Below are 16447 nucleotides of genomic sequence, written 5' to 3' on the forward strand. Positions count from 1 at the left end.
TTCAACAGTAAAACAGGCAGTCGGCATATTAACAGTGGGTTGCTGTACTGACGATGCTGCCTAGCAGTTGACTGTTTCTTGGGTAGGGGCCCCGTGTAGCTCAGTTGGCATGGCACTTGCAACGCCAGGGTTGTGGGTTCGATTCCCACGGGAGGCCAGTATGAAAAAAAAAAGAGCGTCTGCTAAATGACAAAAAAATTAAATAATGATTTCAGCATATGGCGGTCAAACCAGAGCCAACACACCACTTTTCACAGAAGAGCTGTAACAATTTACCACAGCTCATCTTTCAGTTCATTTTACAAGGATAGTGCATTTCATGCAATTGCTATTCTCCAATGAGTTCTCCATTTTGAATGGGCAAAGTACTGTACATCAGTTTGGCCCACTCCGGTAGCTCAAATGTCTTAGCCGTACTAATTTTATTTCCATTGCCAGCCAACTTTCCAGTGCAGGACTTACAGAGAGAATGCTTATCATAGTCCCATTACTGCAATAATACTACAATGATTTCCTTTGCCTGTGTGTTGAACCAAAGTAGCTTTGAGATGTGTGCTAGAGCCTACTCCCTGGCTGTCTGTTCAGACAGCACCCTCTGCCTGTTGTACAGTACTACTCTGTAATACCCTGAGACGGCCAGACCTGGCTCAGCATAGCTCTGGAACAGTTTCCACGGTTTCCATCCTTCACTTCCTGCTGTTAGTCCATTTTGTTTGTTTGCTTGTTTGTGTGTCTTTTGGGGATACACAGAGTGATTGGATTTGGGCCTGTATAGACCTAACCGTAAATTAACATAAAATACTGGCAGGGCGTCTGAGAATGGGGAGCATGCACTCCCCCTAGCTCCCTGTTGATTTATACTGTAGGGGCTGGCAGCTAGCTAGCTTTGTGTTAGGTCTGTGCTAGCTTTGTGTTAGCTCTGTGCTAGCTTTGTGTTAGCTCTGTGCTAGCTTTGTGTTAGGTCTGTGCTAGCTTTGTGTTAGCTCTGTGCTAGCTTTGTGTTAGCTCTGTGCAGTGGTGGAAAAAGTACCCAATTGTCATACTTGAGTAATAGTAAAGATACCTGAATATAAAATTACTCAAGTAAAAGTGAAAGTCACCCAGTAAAATACTACTTGAGTAAAAGTCTAAAAGTATTTGGTTTTAAATATACTTAAGTATCAAAAGTAAATGTAATTGCTAAAATATACCTATGTATCCAAAGTAAAAGTAAAAGTATAAATCATTTCAAATTCCTTATATTAAGCAAACCAGACGGCACGATTTTCTTGTTGTTTTAATTTACGGATAGCCAGGGGCACACTCCAACACTCAGAAATCATTTACAAATGAAGCATGTGTGTTTAGTGAGTCTGCCAGATAAGAGGCAGTAGGGATGACCAGGGATATTCTCTTGATGTGTGTGAATTGGACCATTTTCCTGTCCTGCTAAGCATTCAAAATGTAACAAGTACTTTTGGGTGCCAGGAAAAATGTATGGAGTAAAAAGTACAATATTTTCTTTAGGAATGTAGTGAAGTAAAAGTAAAAGTAGTCAGAAATATAAATAGTAAAGTAAAGTACAGATATCCCAAAAAACTACTTAAGTAGTACTTGAAGTATTTTTACTTAAGTACTTTACGCCACTGGCTCTGTGCTAACTTTGTGTTAGGTGTGTGCTAGCGTTGTGTTAGCTCTGTGCTAGCTTTGTGTTATCTCTGTGCTAGCTTTGAACTGGCTGAGGCAGCATGGCTGTAATGGCTTCAGTGATCAGTAGTAGGGCTGCTGATTGACTAAATCTAATGAAGAGGTCCCAGTGAATTTATGGCACTGGAGCAGAACATTTAAAGAGGGATTTAATTGGTCCAAGTAATAAAGCTGTCTCATTACCAGGGAGAGATTCTAAATCAAAACCCAATCGGAGAAGGAGAAGAGGGAGGGGTAGCAGACATGCAGCAAAAGGAAATCTGTCCTCTCTCAAATGGAGACTAACTCATTGGGCCCAGTGAGGAAAAGCCTCACACATCATCTAGAGTAGAAAAGACCCCAAGTGGAAGGCAGCCTTGGTATTTCTCTCAGCCAGCCTTCACTCCCAGAGAGTTTAGTATGAGAAACCTATAGCTCTGTAACTGTAATAAAAACCCTGGCTTAAGCACTTCTGGCAAAGCCTGCGTTCTCCGGTATGGGCCGGCACATTGCAGAGCCGTGAGTGCAGTGTGAATACAGGGCTAATGAAGAGCAGAATCAGATAAGAGACTGTTACAAGTTGTATTGTAAAGGATAACGATTTGGACAGAGACCCAAAAAGCCCTTATAAAATAAATGTTGCTTGCTGACAGACAGTTTGAATGTTTGGCTGACCCAGTTTCTGGTGAAATGTGAAATGTAAATGAATCCAAGCAGCCAACGAGGGGTTGACTGGAGGGTGGGACGGGGAAGAAGGATTTTGGAGAAGGGTTGATCGAGGGGGGGCTCTGGGCCGTAAGAGTGGACTTTTTCTAGTCAGGCCCCTCACGTTTATTGTCGTCACCTTAATCCTGGATTGGATCTCACCTCTTCTCTGGTGGTAGAGAGGCACTTCCTGGACATTCCTGGGGCTTTGGAGTGTAATTGCTGCGGTTAAAGGAGTGGGAGAGGCCTGAAAACTAGGCTTCCTCCAGACCTCAGTGGCTAGACTCCCCCTGCCTCTGGTTCTCTCTCTCTCGCTCTCGCGCTCGCTCTCTCTCAAGGCCAGAGCTGTGGTTCTCATGGACAAACCCAACTTTCTCTCGTTCTCTCTCTCCTTGTCGCTCTTTCTCTCTCGCTCTCTCTCTCTCGTCACAGGGACCAACCCAAGTGTCTCTCTCTCTGTCTCCCTCTCCTTTCTTATACCCTTATCATACTATTGTGCCGACCCAAACCATGCTGGATGGCTTATTCACTATTGTGCCGACCCAAACCATGCTGGATGGCTTATTCACTATTGTGTCGACCCAAACTATGCTGGATGGCTTATTTTATTTCCTTTCTAGCATGGTTCCAGCAACTAGGGTTAAAGTGTAACCAGGCCAGTGCTGTATAGCTCGACTCGACTTGGCTCAGCTCAGTAGTCTATTTTTCCCCAGTCTGGCTCTGTGCTACCCCTACAGGTCAATGCACCTCAAGCACCGGCAGTCACAGCCTCTGAGAGAGACTAAGTTGATTGAAAGAACTATAGTGAGAGACTGAAGACCAGATGCCAGGGCTTGCTCATTGAACACTTCCAAGTTTATTTTATTTTCAACCCTGGGTATACACAATGTAAACATATTTTTTTCACTCTCTCTCTCTTTTCCCAACACCTTCCCTCCATTTAAATTCTAATCACTTCACTTTGAAGGCATGCTGTTGTCTGCCAGCTTCTCATTACTTGACAATCCACATGCAGGGAGGGCAGGCCGGGGGACCGAACTGAACTGAGCTATGTTATTGTTGTTCTTTGTGTGAGGCACTGTAGAACTATAGAACTGCTCTTGATTACTAGCGATGAAGGCCCACATTGTTGTCATGACATCAGTGTCTGAGGCTGGCAGGCAGAAGGAAAGGAAGGAGTCCTGGTCTGTACATGCTCTTCTAATTACTCTCTCCTGGAGTTATTGATGGGTGTCTGCTGCACTATTACAGAACAAAGACCAGATTCTGGATCAGGGGGTTCACCTCTATAGCTCCACTCTGCTCTGCATGCCGGTAACAATCACACATTACAGTACAATACGCAGGGCCAATGTTGTTGAATGCTCAGCAGGACATAACTTTATGGAACCTTCAGATATAAATACATTATATAGAACATAACATGCCTTTCTAACATGTAGAATAAGGTATCAGGTCCGCTCTATTCATGACATTCTATCTGCAATGTTCCACGTTTGCTTTTTAAGTTGAGTGGGAGTTGACCTGGAATGGGAAGTGTGCCATTATGAAATGATTATGATCACAACAACAATAGCCACCACAGCTGCAATAAGCAAGTTACTTTTTCCTGGTTTCCCAATTGTCTGTTTCATGGGTAATTGATTCACAACGATGTGGAAATAATTTTCAATTACTGGGACTTCTCAGAAGTTATCAGGTGATTGCTGATTTAATGTTTCCTAAAACCATTTCCCACCAGACTCTTAAATGTAGCTGATACACCTAGTACAGTCTTTTACATGATGTTTTGTTCCATTAATCTTTTAACTTTTCTACTGATTGTTGCTGCTCTGAATCATCACTAAGGTGTGTACTGTCATTAAAGAGAACATTGATGTTCTGTAACCACAAGCGTAAAGAGCCTCATTAGAGACCTATCACTTCTCACCTAACTGTCGTTAATGGACATTCCTGTGAATGTACCGGCAGTTCAGTCAGTAGATACTGTGGTCTGGTCTGCAAAGGTGTGCTGCACAGATAAGACACTTAGAATAATATTTTGGGTCAAAGGTCAGCTGCCAACTTAAAAAGACCCATGTGGCCTAAGAGGTACCAAGATAAGGTCACGACCATTATCAATCAGTAAGAGGTACCAAGCTAAGGTCACGACCATTATCAATCAGTAAGAGGTACCAAGCTAAGGTCGCGACCATTATCAATCAGTAAGAGGTACCAAGCTATGGTCACGACCATTTGCAATCAGTAAGAGGTACCAAGATAAGGTCACGACCATTATCAATCAGTAAGAGGTACCAAGCTAAGGTCACAACCATTATCTGTCAGTAAGAGGTACCAAGCTAAGGTCACGACCATTATAAATCAGTAAGAGGTACCAAGCTAAGGTCACGACCATTATCAATCAGTAAGAGGTACCAAGCTAAGGTCGCGACCATTATCAATCAGTAAGAGTTACCAAGCTATGGTCACGACCATTTGCAATCAGTAAGAGGTACCAAGATAAGGTCACGACCATTATCAATCAGTAAGAGGTACCAAGCTAAGGTCACAACCATTATCTGTCTCTGTCAGTAAGAGGTACCAAGCTAAGGTCACGACCATTATAAATCAGTAAGAGGTACCAAGATAAGGTCACAACCATTATCAATCAGTAAGAGGTACCAAGCTAAGGTCACGACCATTATCAATCAGTAAGAGGTACCAAGATAAGGTCATGACCATTATCAATCAATCGTGTGGTTATCTTCGTAGGCTTCAGAGCTCTTATGTTTGCTTTGCAGTGGGACACATGTTAAGTTCATTGGAGGGATAGGTGGTTAGAGCATGAAGACAGATGGAACCAGTTTCCTCATTGATAACACAACCGTGCAACATATGAAACCTGACACCAAAATATTGGTATGGAGAGAGAGAGAAATCAAAGTTTGACGTGTTTCGCATTGTTGGGCGGCTCGTTCATTCTCACTTTATAATCCACTTCTCACAAGCCGCATAGATCCCTTGTCACAACACATACTGTAAGAATTCATTACAAAGTCACGCTAGATGAACATCTGTATATTAACTCATTACCTCAGTCACTCCTCTGTCAGCCCCACTGTCATAGCAGAGGGGTGAGTCACAGGAGAGGGTGGCAGGCTCTCGCTACTGTCTCCTCTGACTGAGGAGGGTTAATCATGTTTTAGTAAGCACACTCTGATGTGGTCTGCTTTGATACGGCAGGCACTCTGTCTGTCTGTCTGTACATTTGCTCACTCCAAACACTCTTCTGAAAAAACAACCCTCTTCTACACATACACACACACACACACACACACACACACTCTTCTGTCGTTCCAGTGAAGAGAGAGGAGGAGTGTGTGGAATGTTCTGTCCTGACATGTTGTGAGTAAATAGGCCTGATTGGTAAGCAGCAGCAGTGGATGGACAGACTGACAGACAGACAGGCTGCGTCCGAAATGGCACCCTATTCCCTACATACCGCACTACTTTTTACCAGGGCCCAAAGGGCTCTAGTCAAGAGTAGTGCACTATGTAGGGAATAGGGTGCCATTTGGGACACCACCAAAGAGATAGACAGTACAGCTGCACCTGGGAATCTTGGCCCCAAACGGAGCAGGCAGCACATTCATCATTTGTCATACCCCCACGCATGGGATGGGATGAACATACAACAGTAGCCTGGGTCTGGTCTGCAGCCCCATCCTTGTAGTTCCACTGAAACAGTTCACGTTTTGACTCCTCAGAATGGGAAATTGGCACCCAACACTGTGCTCTGAGGCAGACCTGGGTTCAAATAGTATATTTTTTTCTCTTTCGAATACTCAAGTGACATACAGTATGGAAAATTACTTGTGGTTGAATATGAAAATCAGTTTATCCAAAATTATTTTACATTGATCAGAAATAAATGTTGTCCCGAAACACACATGCATGACAAGTATTCTTCCTCATTTTAACTTATTTTTTATGGGTTTCCAGACTGTTTTCCTCAGACATTCTCACAACGACACAGACATCTGTCAGTAACCAGACTCACACAGACTGACAGACAGACAGACCCCCACAAGTTGTCCAGCGTTAGATGTATCATGTATGTTTATACTTGGTCTTTTCACCCCCTGTTTATCTTGTATCTCAATATACAGTTACAGAGAGAGCAACTGGTGCTCTGCCCAGTAGTGTGGTGTAAAGTGGTACTGGTCCCGGTGGTCTGTAGTGGTGTAAAGTGGTGCTGATCCCGGTGTTCTGTAGTGGTATAAAGTGGTGCTGGTCCAGGTGGTCTGTAGTGTGGTGTAAAGTGGTGCTGTGAAATATATTTTCAATATTGTATTTTCAGCTGTTTGAAGCTGGTGTACAAAACCGAAAGTAAAAGACGCAAAAATGAAACTTAAGAACGGGAAGCATAGAAATAGCGCACATAGAATAGAGCTACCGCTTCTTAGACTCGCTTTCAACGAGAATGACAGATCTGTAAGTCACATTTCTATGTGAATTCGTCCAGGTCCCCCAAAACTAACTTAACCAAAATGTTAACTCACAGAGCATTTCACTCTTAGCCTATAAAAAAACAACTCCCTAAAAAAAAAAAGGGAGCTTTTTTGTGCTTTGCTCAATCCGATCCTATCCACGGATATTCCTCTTTTCTCCTCCTCTCCCCGTTTTCTGTTTCCCTCCTCAACGGACGGAAGCCCAGGCTGCATTTTTAGTGCCCTCCCATAAAGTTCCCTCAGCTCCTGTTATGAGCCTTATTTATGTATCCTGTTACAAATGGAAGTCGTGTCAGGGTCCAGTGAGCAAGGCTGCTCAAATATTTCCCTTTCAGTTGTGACTGTCTGACAAGTTGAGGGATGACTGGACTGGACAGACACTTTTTCTCCGCTGAATGTTATGTTTTGTTCGAGTTCCATGTCTGTCTTAAGACTCTGGGCCTGCTAGGTACATTTACTCAGAGTGGTGGTAGATTAACGTCCCTGTCCCTGACCACTCTCTCACACCAGCAATGCACATCTGTGTTTGTGTGTTTGTGTGTGTGTGTGTGTGTGTGTGCGTGTAAAATTCAACTCTCAACAATAACAACAGGACATCGTTATTATAAGGTGATATTTGATGATCAGTGGGATAACCCCCAAAAATTGTAAAGTGGTTATCCCACTGGCTATAGGGTGAATGCATCAATTTGTGAGTCGCTCTGGACTAGAGCGTCTGCTAAATGACGTAAATGTGCCCTTGAGCAAGGCACTTAACCCTAATTGCTCCTGTAAGTCGCTCTGGATAAGAGCGTCTGCTAAATGACTAAAATGTAAAATGTAAATGTAATGATGATGATGATGGTGTACTACAATCTAGTAAACAACATGGTCATTATGTGGTGGAAGCCTGTCAATCTGTCCCACAGATAAATCTCCTCAGGTTGTCTTACCCAAGTATGGCTGGAATGTGTCTTATCCAAGCATGGCTGGAATGTGTCTTATCCAAGCATGGCTGGAATGTGTCTTATCCAAGCATGGCTGGAATGTGTCTTATCAAAGAATGGCTGGAATATGTGTTCTCCAAGCATGGCTGGAATGTGTCTTATCCAAGCATGGCTGGAATGTGTCTTATCAAAGCATGGCTGGAATGTGTCTTATCCAAGCATGGCTGGAATGTGTCTTATCCAAGCATGGCTGGAATGTGTATTATCCAAGCATGGCTGGAATATGTGTTCTCCAAGCATGGCTGGAATGTGTCTTATCCAAGCATGGCTGGAATGTGTCTTATCAAAGCATGGCTGGAATGTGTCTTATCCAAGCATGGCTGGAATATGTCTTATCCAAGCATGGCTGGAATGTGTCTTATCCAAGCATGGCTGGAATGTGTCTTATCCAAGCATGGCTGGAATGTGTATTATCCAAGCATGGCTGAAATGTGTCTTATCCAAGCATGGCTGGAATGTGTCTTATCCAAGCATGGCTGGAATGTGTCTTATCCAAGCATAGCTGGAATGTGTCTTATCCAAGCATGGCTGGAATGTGTCTTATCAAAGAATGGCTGGAATGTGTCTTATCAAAGAATGGCTGGAATGTGTCTTATCCAAGCATGGCTGGAATGTGTCATTGTTTCCACAGTCAACTGGGTCTGCTAATTATAGTAACCCTTAGCAACCACCTGCAGACACAGAACCCTCCATCACACAGACCGTTAGACACGGCAGATGAAAACAACCCAGTCAAAGATAGAACCCACTTGTTCAGTATCTCTGAGTTGTCATCTGGCATTGGTTCAACTGTAGATCATATCTGTCATTATGTAGAATATCATTATTCTGACTTCATAGCAATCTGAAATGAATGGATATGTTCACTTTGTGTTCATATCAGATGTTGTTAAACTTTCTGCTCATACAGTGTTGGTAACTCACTTTGCATGAATGGGGGAATCTGTCTGTCTCCTCATAGTGTATGTCTGCAGTGCAGCTGGAGCTGGGTCAGAGGCACTCCAACGTTAGTGACAATCTGGTTAGCATTGTCTCCATGTCAAGGAAAGGAAAGATCCCTTGTCTACCACTATTGATGTTCTGTAGCTCCATCTCTCCCTCCCTCCCTTTTCATCCCTCTCTCATGTCACTCATATGACTTGGCTTGGATTTGGTATTATGGGGAGTGGGGATTCTTCTTAACGTCTTGTCCAGTGTTTTGTGTCCCCATGGTGATGTCCTTGCTGGCTCTCTCCTAAGGAGTTAGTTATCTCTTCCTAACTGGTCCAACATACTCTACCTCACATGAGTCACCCTCTTTAGAGGCTCATATAATTCTATTGAGAACAGGGAAACATCAGTGAGGAATTGTGGGTTTTCTTTCCACTCTTGGGGGTGATGTGCAGGACAGATGGATAAGGGTCTGTGCAGTCAGTCTTGTGGCAAAGAGAAGAGAATAACATAACTGGAATGGCAGATGTGTGTCTAACCAAGATAGAGGGGAGGGAGAGCCACAGCACTGCCTGCCCTGCACAGACAGACCCATCTTTCCTTTGTTCTCCTGGTATTTTTATGACAACACAGAGCTGCAGAAACAAGCATCTATCTATCTCTCTCTCTCTCTCTCTCTCTCTCTCTCTCTCTCTCTCTCTCTCTCTCTCTCTCTCTCTCCGTCTCTCTCTCTCTCTCTCTCTCTCCGTCTCTCTCTCTCTCCGTCTCTCTCTCTCTTTCTCTCTCTCTCGCTCTCTCTCCAGCTCTGGGACAGATCATGCTGTATGTGGATGGAATGAACGGCCTCATAAGTCACAACGATACCGTCCAATGGCTTTACACACTCGTTGGATCCAAGGTACAGTACAAAGTTACCTGCAAAGGAAATATCATTGTACTTTTGCATTTGACCATCTAACGACTGTAAAACATGCAAGACCGACTTCCTTGGTGGTGTGACAGCTCTCCCCAGCCCTCTGATGGCCAGGTCGACCTTTTTTCTCCCTTCAATCCCCCTCTCTCTGTCCCCTCTCTCTCTCTCTCTCTCTCTCTCTCTCTCTCTCTCTCTCTCTCTCTCTCTCTCTCTCTCTCTCTCTCTCTCTCTCTCTGTCCCCTCTCTCCTCTCTCTCTCTCTGTCCTCTCTTTCTCTCTCGCCTCTCTTTCTCTCTCGCTGTCCTCTCTCTCTTTCTCTCTCTCTCGCTCTCTCTCTCCCTCTTTCTCCTCTGGGCGAGGGTGTCTCCCTGCATTTCCTGCTCTAACCGATTCTTCTCTCCTCTGCTCCTTCTTCCTGGCCAAGTGTAACACACAGCATGGTTTTGATCATGTCCCGGCCAGGCACTCACTTTATTAGACACAGATCTTCACATCCCTTAGTTTTTTTTCTCTATTTCTCTGTCTTTCTTTCTCTTTTCTGGCTTTACGTTCTGGCTGTACCATGCCTCGGCATTATTCACCCCTACAAGTACAATCCCTGTTCCCTTATTTCCTATACATCCTATCAGGCCATTATCTCAACCACTCAGGGCAGTCAGAGCAGGAAAACCTCTTATCAGGCACTATGTAATGACCCATTTAAACCCTATCAGGGGTTAACATGCATGCTGTACCTTGTTGGTCACATTTAAACCCTATCAGGGGTTAACATGCATGCTGTACCTCGCTGGTGACTGAAGCCAGGGATGTTATTGTGCCTATATAGTTATAACATGCAGAATGAGATTGGTGTGGTCCCTGGTGCATAAAACCTGTTTCTGCTCTGCTGTGTGTGTGTGTGTGTGTGTGTGTGTGTGTGTGTGTGTGTGTGTGTGTGTGTGGGTGTGTGTGTAGTTCCGTCTGGTAGTGAAGACAGCTCTGAAACTGTTACTGGTGTTTGTGGAGTACACTGAGCCCAACGCTGCCCTGCTCATCCAGGCTGTCAACACCGTGGACACCAAGAGAGGTAGGAGAGACCAGACAACTACCCTACACACACACACACATTGTAGACACCACGGGAGGTAAGTGGGTGTGTTTATTGAAAAAGACTGTAAATCTCTCCCCTGGTGGTGGGGTTCAGTTACCTGCCTCTGTAAAAGCTCCACATTGTGTCCTCTCCAGTAGCGGGGTGAGGTGTGTGTGTGTGTGTGTGTGTGTGTGTCTCAACTCTGTCTAAGCCCATCACTCCTGTGGCTGTGTAAGGAGAGAGAACCTAACACCAGGAGCTCTGGGTGAGACTGAGACGGTCCATGACCCCACTGTCTGACTGCAGCGCTGCCTTAAACACACACACACACACACATACACACACACTACCCTGGAAACTGTTCGGGACACTTGAGCTGCCTCCAACTTGGTAATACGAGTCCAACTGTACATTATATACCCCTGATATCATTACTGTTTCAGCTTCTATTAGTCTAACATTACATGATCTGCTCCTGATATCATTACTGTTTCAGCTTCTATTAGTCTAACATTACATGATCTACTGATATCATTACTGTTTCAGCTTCTATTAGTCTAACATTACATGATCTACCCCTGATATCATTACTGTTTCAGGTTCTATTAGTCTAATAATACATGATCTACTGATATCATTACTGTTTCAGCTTCTATTAGTCTAATATTACATGATCTACTGATATCATTACTGTTTCAGCTTCTATTAGTCTAATATTACATGATCTACTCCTGATATCATTACTGTTTCAGCTTCTACTAGTCTAATATTACATGATCTACTGATATCATTACTGTTTCAGCTTCTATTAGTCTAATATTACATGATTTGCTCCTGATATCATTACTGTTTCAGCTTCTACTAGTCTAATATTACATGATCTACTGATATCATTACTGCTTCAGCTTCTATTAGTCTAATATTACATGATCTACTCCTGATATCATTACGGTTTCAGCTTCTATTAGTCTAACATTACATGATCTGCTCCTGATATCATTACTGTTTCAGCTTCTATTAGTCTAATATTACATTATCTACTCCTGATATCATTACGGTTTCAGCTTCTATTAGTCTAACATTACATGATCTGCTCCTGATATCATTACTGTTTCAGCTTCTATTAGTCTAATATTACATGATCTGCTCCTGATATCATTACTGTTTCAGCTTCTATTAGTCTAATATTACATGATCTACTGATCATTACTGTTTCAGCTTTTATTAGTCTAACTGTACATGATCTGCTCCTGATATCATTACTGTTTCAGCTTCTATTAGTGTAATATTACATTATCTGCCCCTGATATCATTACTGTTTCAGCTTCTATTAGTCTAATATTACATGATCTACTGATATCATTACTGTTTCAGCTTCTATTAGTCTAACTGTACATGATCTGCTCCTGATATCATTACTGTTTCAGCTTCTATTAGTGTAATATTACATGATCTGCCCCTGATATCATTACTGTTTCAGCTTCTATTAGTCTAATATTACATGATCTGCTCCTGATATCTTTACTGTTTCAGCGTCTATTAGTCTAATATTACATGATCTACTCCTGGTATCATTAGTGTTTCAGCTTCTATTAGTCTAATATTACATGATCTACTCCTGATATCATTACTGTTTCAGCTTCTATTAGTCTAACATTACATGATCTGCTCCTGATATCATTACTGTTTCAGCTTCTATTAGTCTAACATTACATGATCTGCTCCTGATATCGTTACTGTTTCAGCTTCTATTAGTCTAATATTACATGATCTACTGATCATTACTGTTTCAGCTTTTATTAGTCTAATATTACATCATCTACTGATATCATTACTGTTTCAGCTTCTATTAGTCTAACTGTACATGATCTGCTCCTGATATCATTACTGTTTCAGCTTCTATTAGTCTAACATTACATGATCTGCTCCTGATATCGTTACTGTTTCAGCTTCTATTAGTCTAATATTACATGATATACTGATATCATTACTGTTTCAGCTTCTATTAGTCTAATATTACATGATCTACTCCTGGTATCATTACTGTTTCAGCTTCTATTAGTCTAATATTACATGATCTGCTCCTGATATCATTACTGTTTCAGCTTCTATTAGTCTAATATTACATGATCTACTGCTGATATCATTACAGTTTCAGCGTCTATTAGTCTAATATTACATGATCTACTCCTGGTTTCCATATTGTTCAGTTCAACGTGTCTTTTCTCTGTCTGTATGGTTAATTTGCATGCAGAGCGTAGCTGGATTGTGGTACCTTTGGACCAACTGTGTGGTGTGTCATTTGTGGTGCAGGCTGTAAGCTGTGGTCCAATGCCATGGAGATTCTGGAGGAGAAGGATGGGGTGGACACAGAGCTGCTGGTATATGCCATGAGCCTCATCAACAAGGTGGGTCTCTCTCTCTCTTCATCTCTCTCTCTCTCTTCATCTCTCTCTCTCTTCATCTCTCTCTCTTCATATCTCTCTCTTCATCTCTCTCTCCATCTCTCTCTCTCTCTCTCTCTCTCTCTTCATCTCTCTCTCTCTTCATCTCTATCTCTCTTCATCTCTCTCTCTTTTCATCTCTCTCTCTCTCTTCATCTCTCTCTCTCTCTTCATCTGTCTCTCTCTTAATCTCTCTCTCTCTTCATCTGTCTCTCTCTCTTCATCTCTCTATCTCTCTTCATCTCTCTCTCTCTTCATCTCTCTCTCTTCATCTCTCTCTCTCTTCATCTCTCTCTCTCTCCATCTCTCTCTCCATCTCATCTCTCTCTCTTCATCTCTCTCTCTTCATCTGTCTCTCTCTCTTCATCTCTCTCTCTCTATTCATATCTCTCTCTCTTTATCTCTCTCTCTCTTCATCTCTCTCTCTCTTCATCTCTCTCTCTTCATCTCTCTCTCTCTCTTCATATCTCTCTCTCTTCATATCTCTCTCTCTTCATCTCTCTATCTCTTCATCTCTCTTCATCTCTCTCTCTCTTCATATCTCTCTCTCTCTTCATATCTCTCTCTCTCTTCATCTCTCTCTCTCTCTTCATCTCTCTCTCTCTTCATCTCTCTATCTCTCTTCATCTCTCTCTCTCTTCATCTCTCTATCTTCATCTCTCTATCTCTTCATCTCTCTATCTCTTCATCTCTCTCTCTCTTCATATCTCTCTCTTCATCCCCCTATCTCTTCATCTCTCTATCTCTCTTCATCTCTCTCTCTCTTCATCTCTCTCTTCATCTCTCTATCTCTCTTCATCTCTCTCTCTCTTCATCTCTCTATCTCTTCATATCTCTCTCTCTTCATCTCTCTATCTCTCTTCATCTCTCTCCCTCTTCATCTCTCTCTCTCTCTTCATCTCTCTCTCTCTCTCTTCATCTCTCTCTCTTCATCTCTCTCTCTCTCTCTTCATCTCTCTCTCTTCATCTCTCTCTCTCTCTCTCTTCATCTCTCTCTCTCTCTCTTCATCTCTCTCTCTCTCTTCATCTCTCTCGCTCTCTTCATCTCTCTCTCTCTCTCTCTCTTCATCTCTCTCTCTGTTCATCTCTATCTCTCTTCATCTCTCTCTCTTTTCATCTCTCTCTCTCTCTTCATCTGTCTCTCTCTCTTCACCTCTCTCTCTCTTCATCTGTCTCTCTTCATCTCTCTCTCTTCATCTCTCTCTCTCTCTCTTCATCTCTCTATCTCTTCATCTCTCTCTCTCTTCATATCTCTCTCTTCATCTCTCTCTCTCTCTATTCATATCTCTCTCTCTTCATCTCTCTCTCTCTCTTCATCTCTCTCTCTCTCTTCATATCTCTCTCTCTTCATCTCTCTATCTCTCTTCATCTCTCTCCCTCTTCATCTCTCTCTCTCTCTTCATCTCTCTCTCTCTCTTCATCTCTCTCTCTCTTCATCTCTCTCTCTTCATCTCTCTCTCTTCATCTCTCTCTCTCTCTCTCTTAATCTCTCTCTCTTCATCTCTCTCTCTCTCTTCATCTCTCTCTCTCTTCATCTCTCTCTCTTCATCTCTCTCTCTCTCTCTCTTCATCTCTCTCTCTTCATCTCTCTCTCTCTCTCTCTTCATCTCTCTCTTCATCTCTCTCTCTCTCTCTTCATCTCTATCTCTCTCGCTCTCATCTCTCTCTCTTCATCTCTCTCTCTCATCTCTCTCTCTTCATCTCTCTCTCTCTCTCTTCAACTATCTCTCTCTCTTCATCTCTCTCTCTCTCTTCATCTCTCTCTCTTCATCTCTCTCTCTCTCCATCTCTCTCTCCATCTCATCTCTCTCTCTTCATCTCTCTCTCTCTTCATCTGTCTCTCTCTATTCATATCTCTCTCTTCATCTCTCTCTCTCTTCATCTCTCTTCATCTCTCTCTCTCTCTTCATCTCTCTCTCTCTTCATCTCTCTCTCTTCATCTCTCTCTCTTCATCTCTCTCTCTCTCTCTCTTAATCTCTCTCTCTTCATCTCTCTCTCTCTCTTCATCTCTCTCTCTCTTCATCTCTCTCTCTTCATCTCTCTCTCTCTCTCTCTTCATCTCTCTCTCTTCATCTCTCTCTCTCTCTCTCTTCATCTCTCTCTTCATCTCTCTCTCTCTCTCTTCATCTCTCTCTCTTCATCTCTATCTCTCTCGCTCTCATCTCTCTCTCTTCATCTCTCTCTCTCATCTCTCTCTCTTCATCTCTCTCTCTCTCTTCAACTCTCTCTCTCTCTTCATCTCTCTCTCTCTTCATCTCTCTCTCTTCATCTCTCTCTCTCTCCATCTCTCTCTCCATCTCATCTCTCTCTCTTCATCTCTCTCTCTCTTCATCTGTCTCTCTCTATTCATATCTCTCTCTTCATCTCTCTCTCTCTTCATCTCTCTCTCTCTTCATCTCTCTCTCTCTCTCTTCATCTCTCTTTCTCTCTTCATATCTCTCTCTCCATCTCTCTATCTCTCTTCATATCTCTTTCTCTTCATCTCTCTCTCTTCATCTCTCTCTCTCTCTTCATCTCTCTCTCTCTTCATCTCTCTCTCTCTCCATCTCTCTCTCCATCTCATCTCTCTCTCTTCATCTCTCTCTCTTCATCTGTCTCTCTCTCTTCATCTGTCTCTCTCTCTTCATCTCTCTCTCTCTATTCATATCTCTCTCTATTCATATCTCTCTCTCTTCATCTCTATCTCTCTTCATCTCTCTCTCTCTCTTCCTATCTCTCTCTCTTCATATCTCTCTCTCTTCATCTCTCTATCTCTTCACCTCTCTTCATCTCTCTCTCTCTTCATCTCTCTCTCTCTTCATATTTCTCTCTCTTCATCTCTCTATCTCTCTTCATCTCAATTCAATTTCAATTTCAATTCAATTCAATTTCAATTTCAATTCAATTCAATTTCAATTTCAATTTAAGGGCTTTATTGGCATGGGAAACGTGTGTTAACATTGCCAAAGCAAGGGAAGTAGATAGTAAACAAAAGTGAAATAAACAATAAATATTAACAGTAAACATTACACTCAGAAGTTTCAAAAGAATAAAGACATTTCAAATGTCATATTATGTATATATACAGTGTTGTAGCAATGTGCAAATAGTTAAAGTACAAATGGGAAAATAAATAAACATAAATATGGGTTGTATTTACAATGGTGTTGGTTCTTCACTGGTTGCCCTTTTCTTGTGGCAACAGGTCACAAATCTTGCAGCTGTGATGGCACACTGTGGGTTTTCACCCAGTAGATAAGGGAGTT

General features: G+C 42.4%; 1 protein-coding gene across 1 annotated transcript in view; it reads left to right on the forward strand.

Annotated features, from left to right (window-relative positions):
• The window catches only part of LOC311107476 (FH1/FH2 domain-containing protein 3-like), a gene marked incomplete at its 3' end in the record, with an annotated part of 171805 nt that overhangs the window by 116070 nt on the left and 39288 nt on the right, over positions 1 to 16447 (forward strand). The window contains exons 6-8 of the mRNA XM_084149972.1: positions 9580 to 9674; positions 10643 to 10754; positions 13071 to 13165. Of these exons, the coding sequence (XP_084006098.1) occupies positions 9580 to 9674; positions 10643 to 10754; positions 13071 to 13165 (302 nt within the window). The remainder of the gene's footprint in view (positions 1 to 9579; positions 9675 to 10642; positions 10755 to 13070; positions 13166 to 16447) is intronic.

Source organism: Coregonus lavaretus, assembly GCF_964263955.1.
Source record: "Coregonus lavaretus genome assembly, chromosome: 3".
NCBI classification, from domain to species: domain Eukaryota; kingdom Metazoa; phylum Chordata; class Actinopteri; order Salmoniformes; family Salmonidae; genus Coregonus; species Coregonus lavaretus.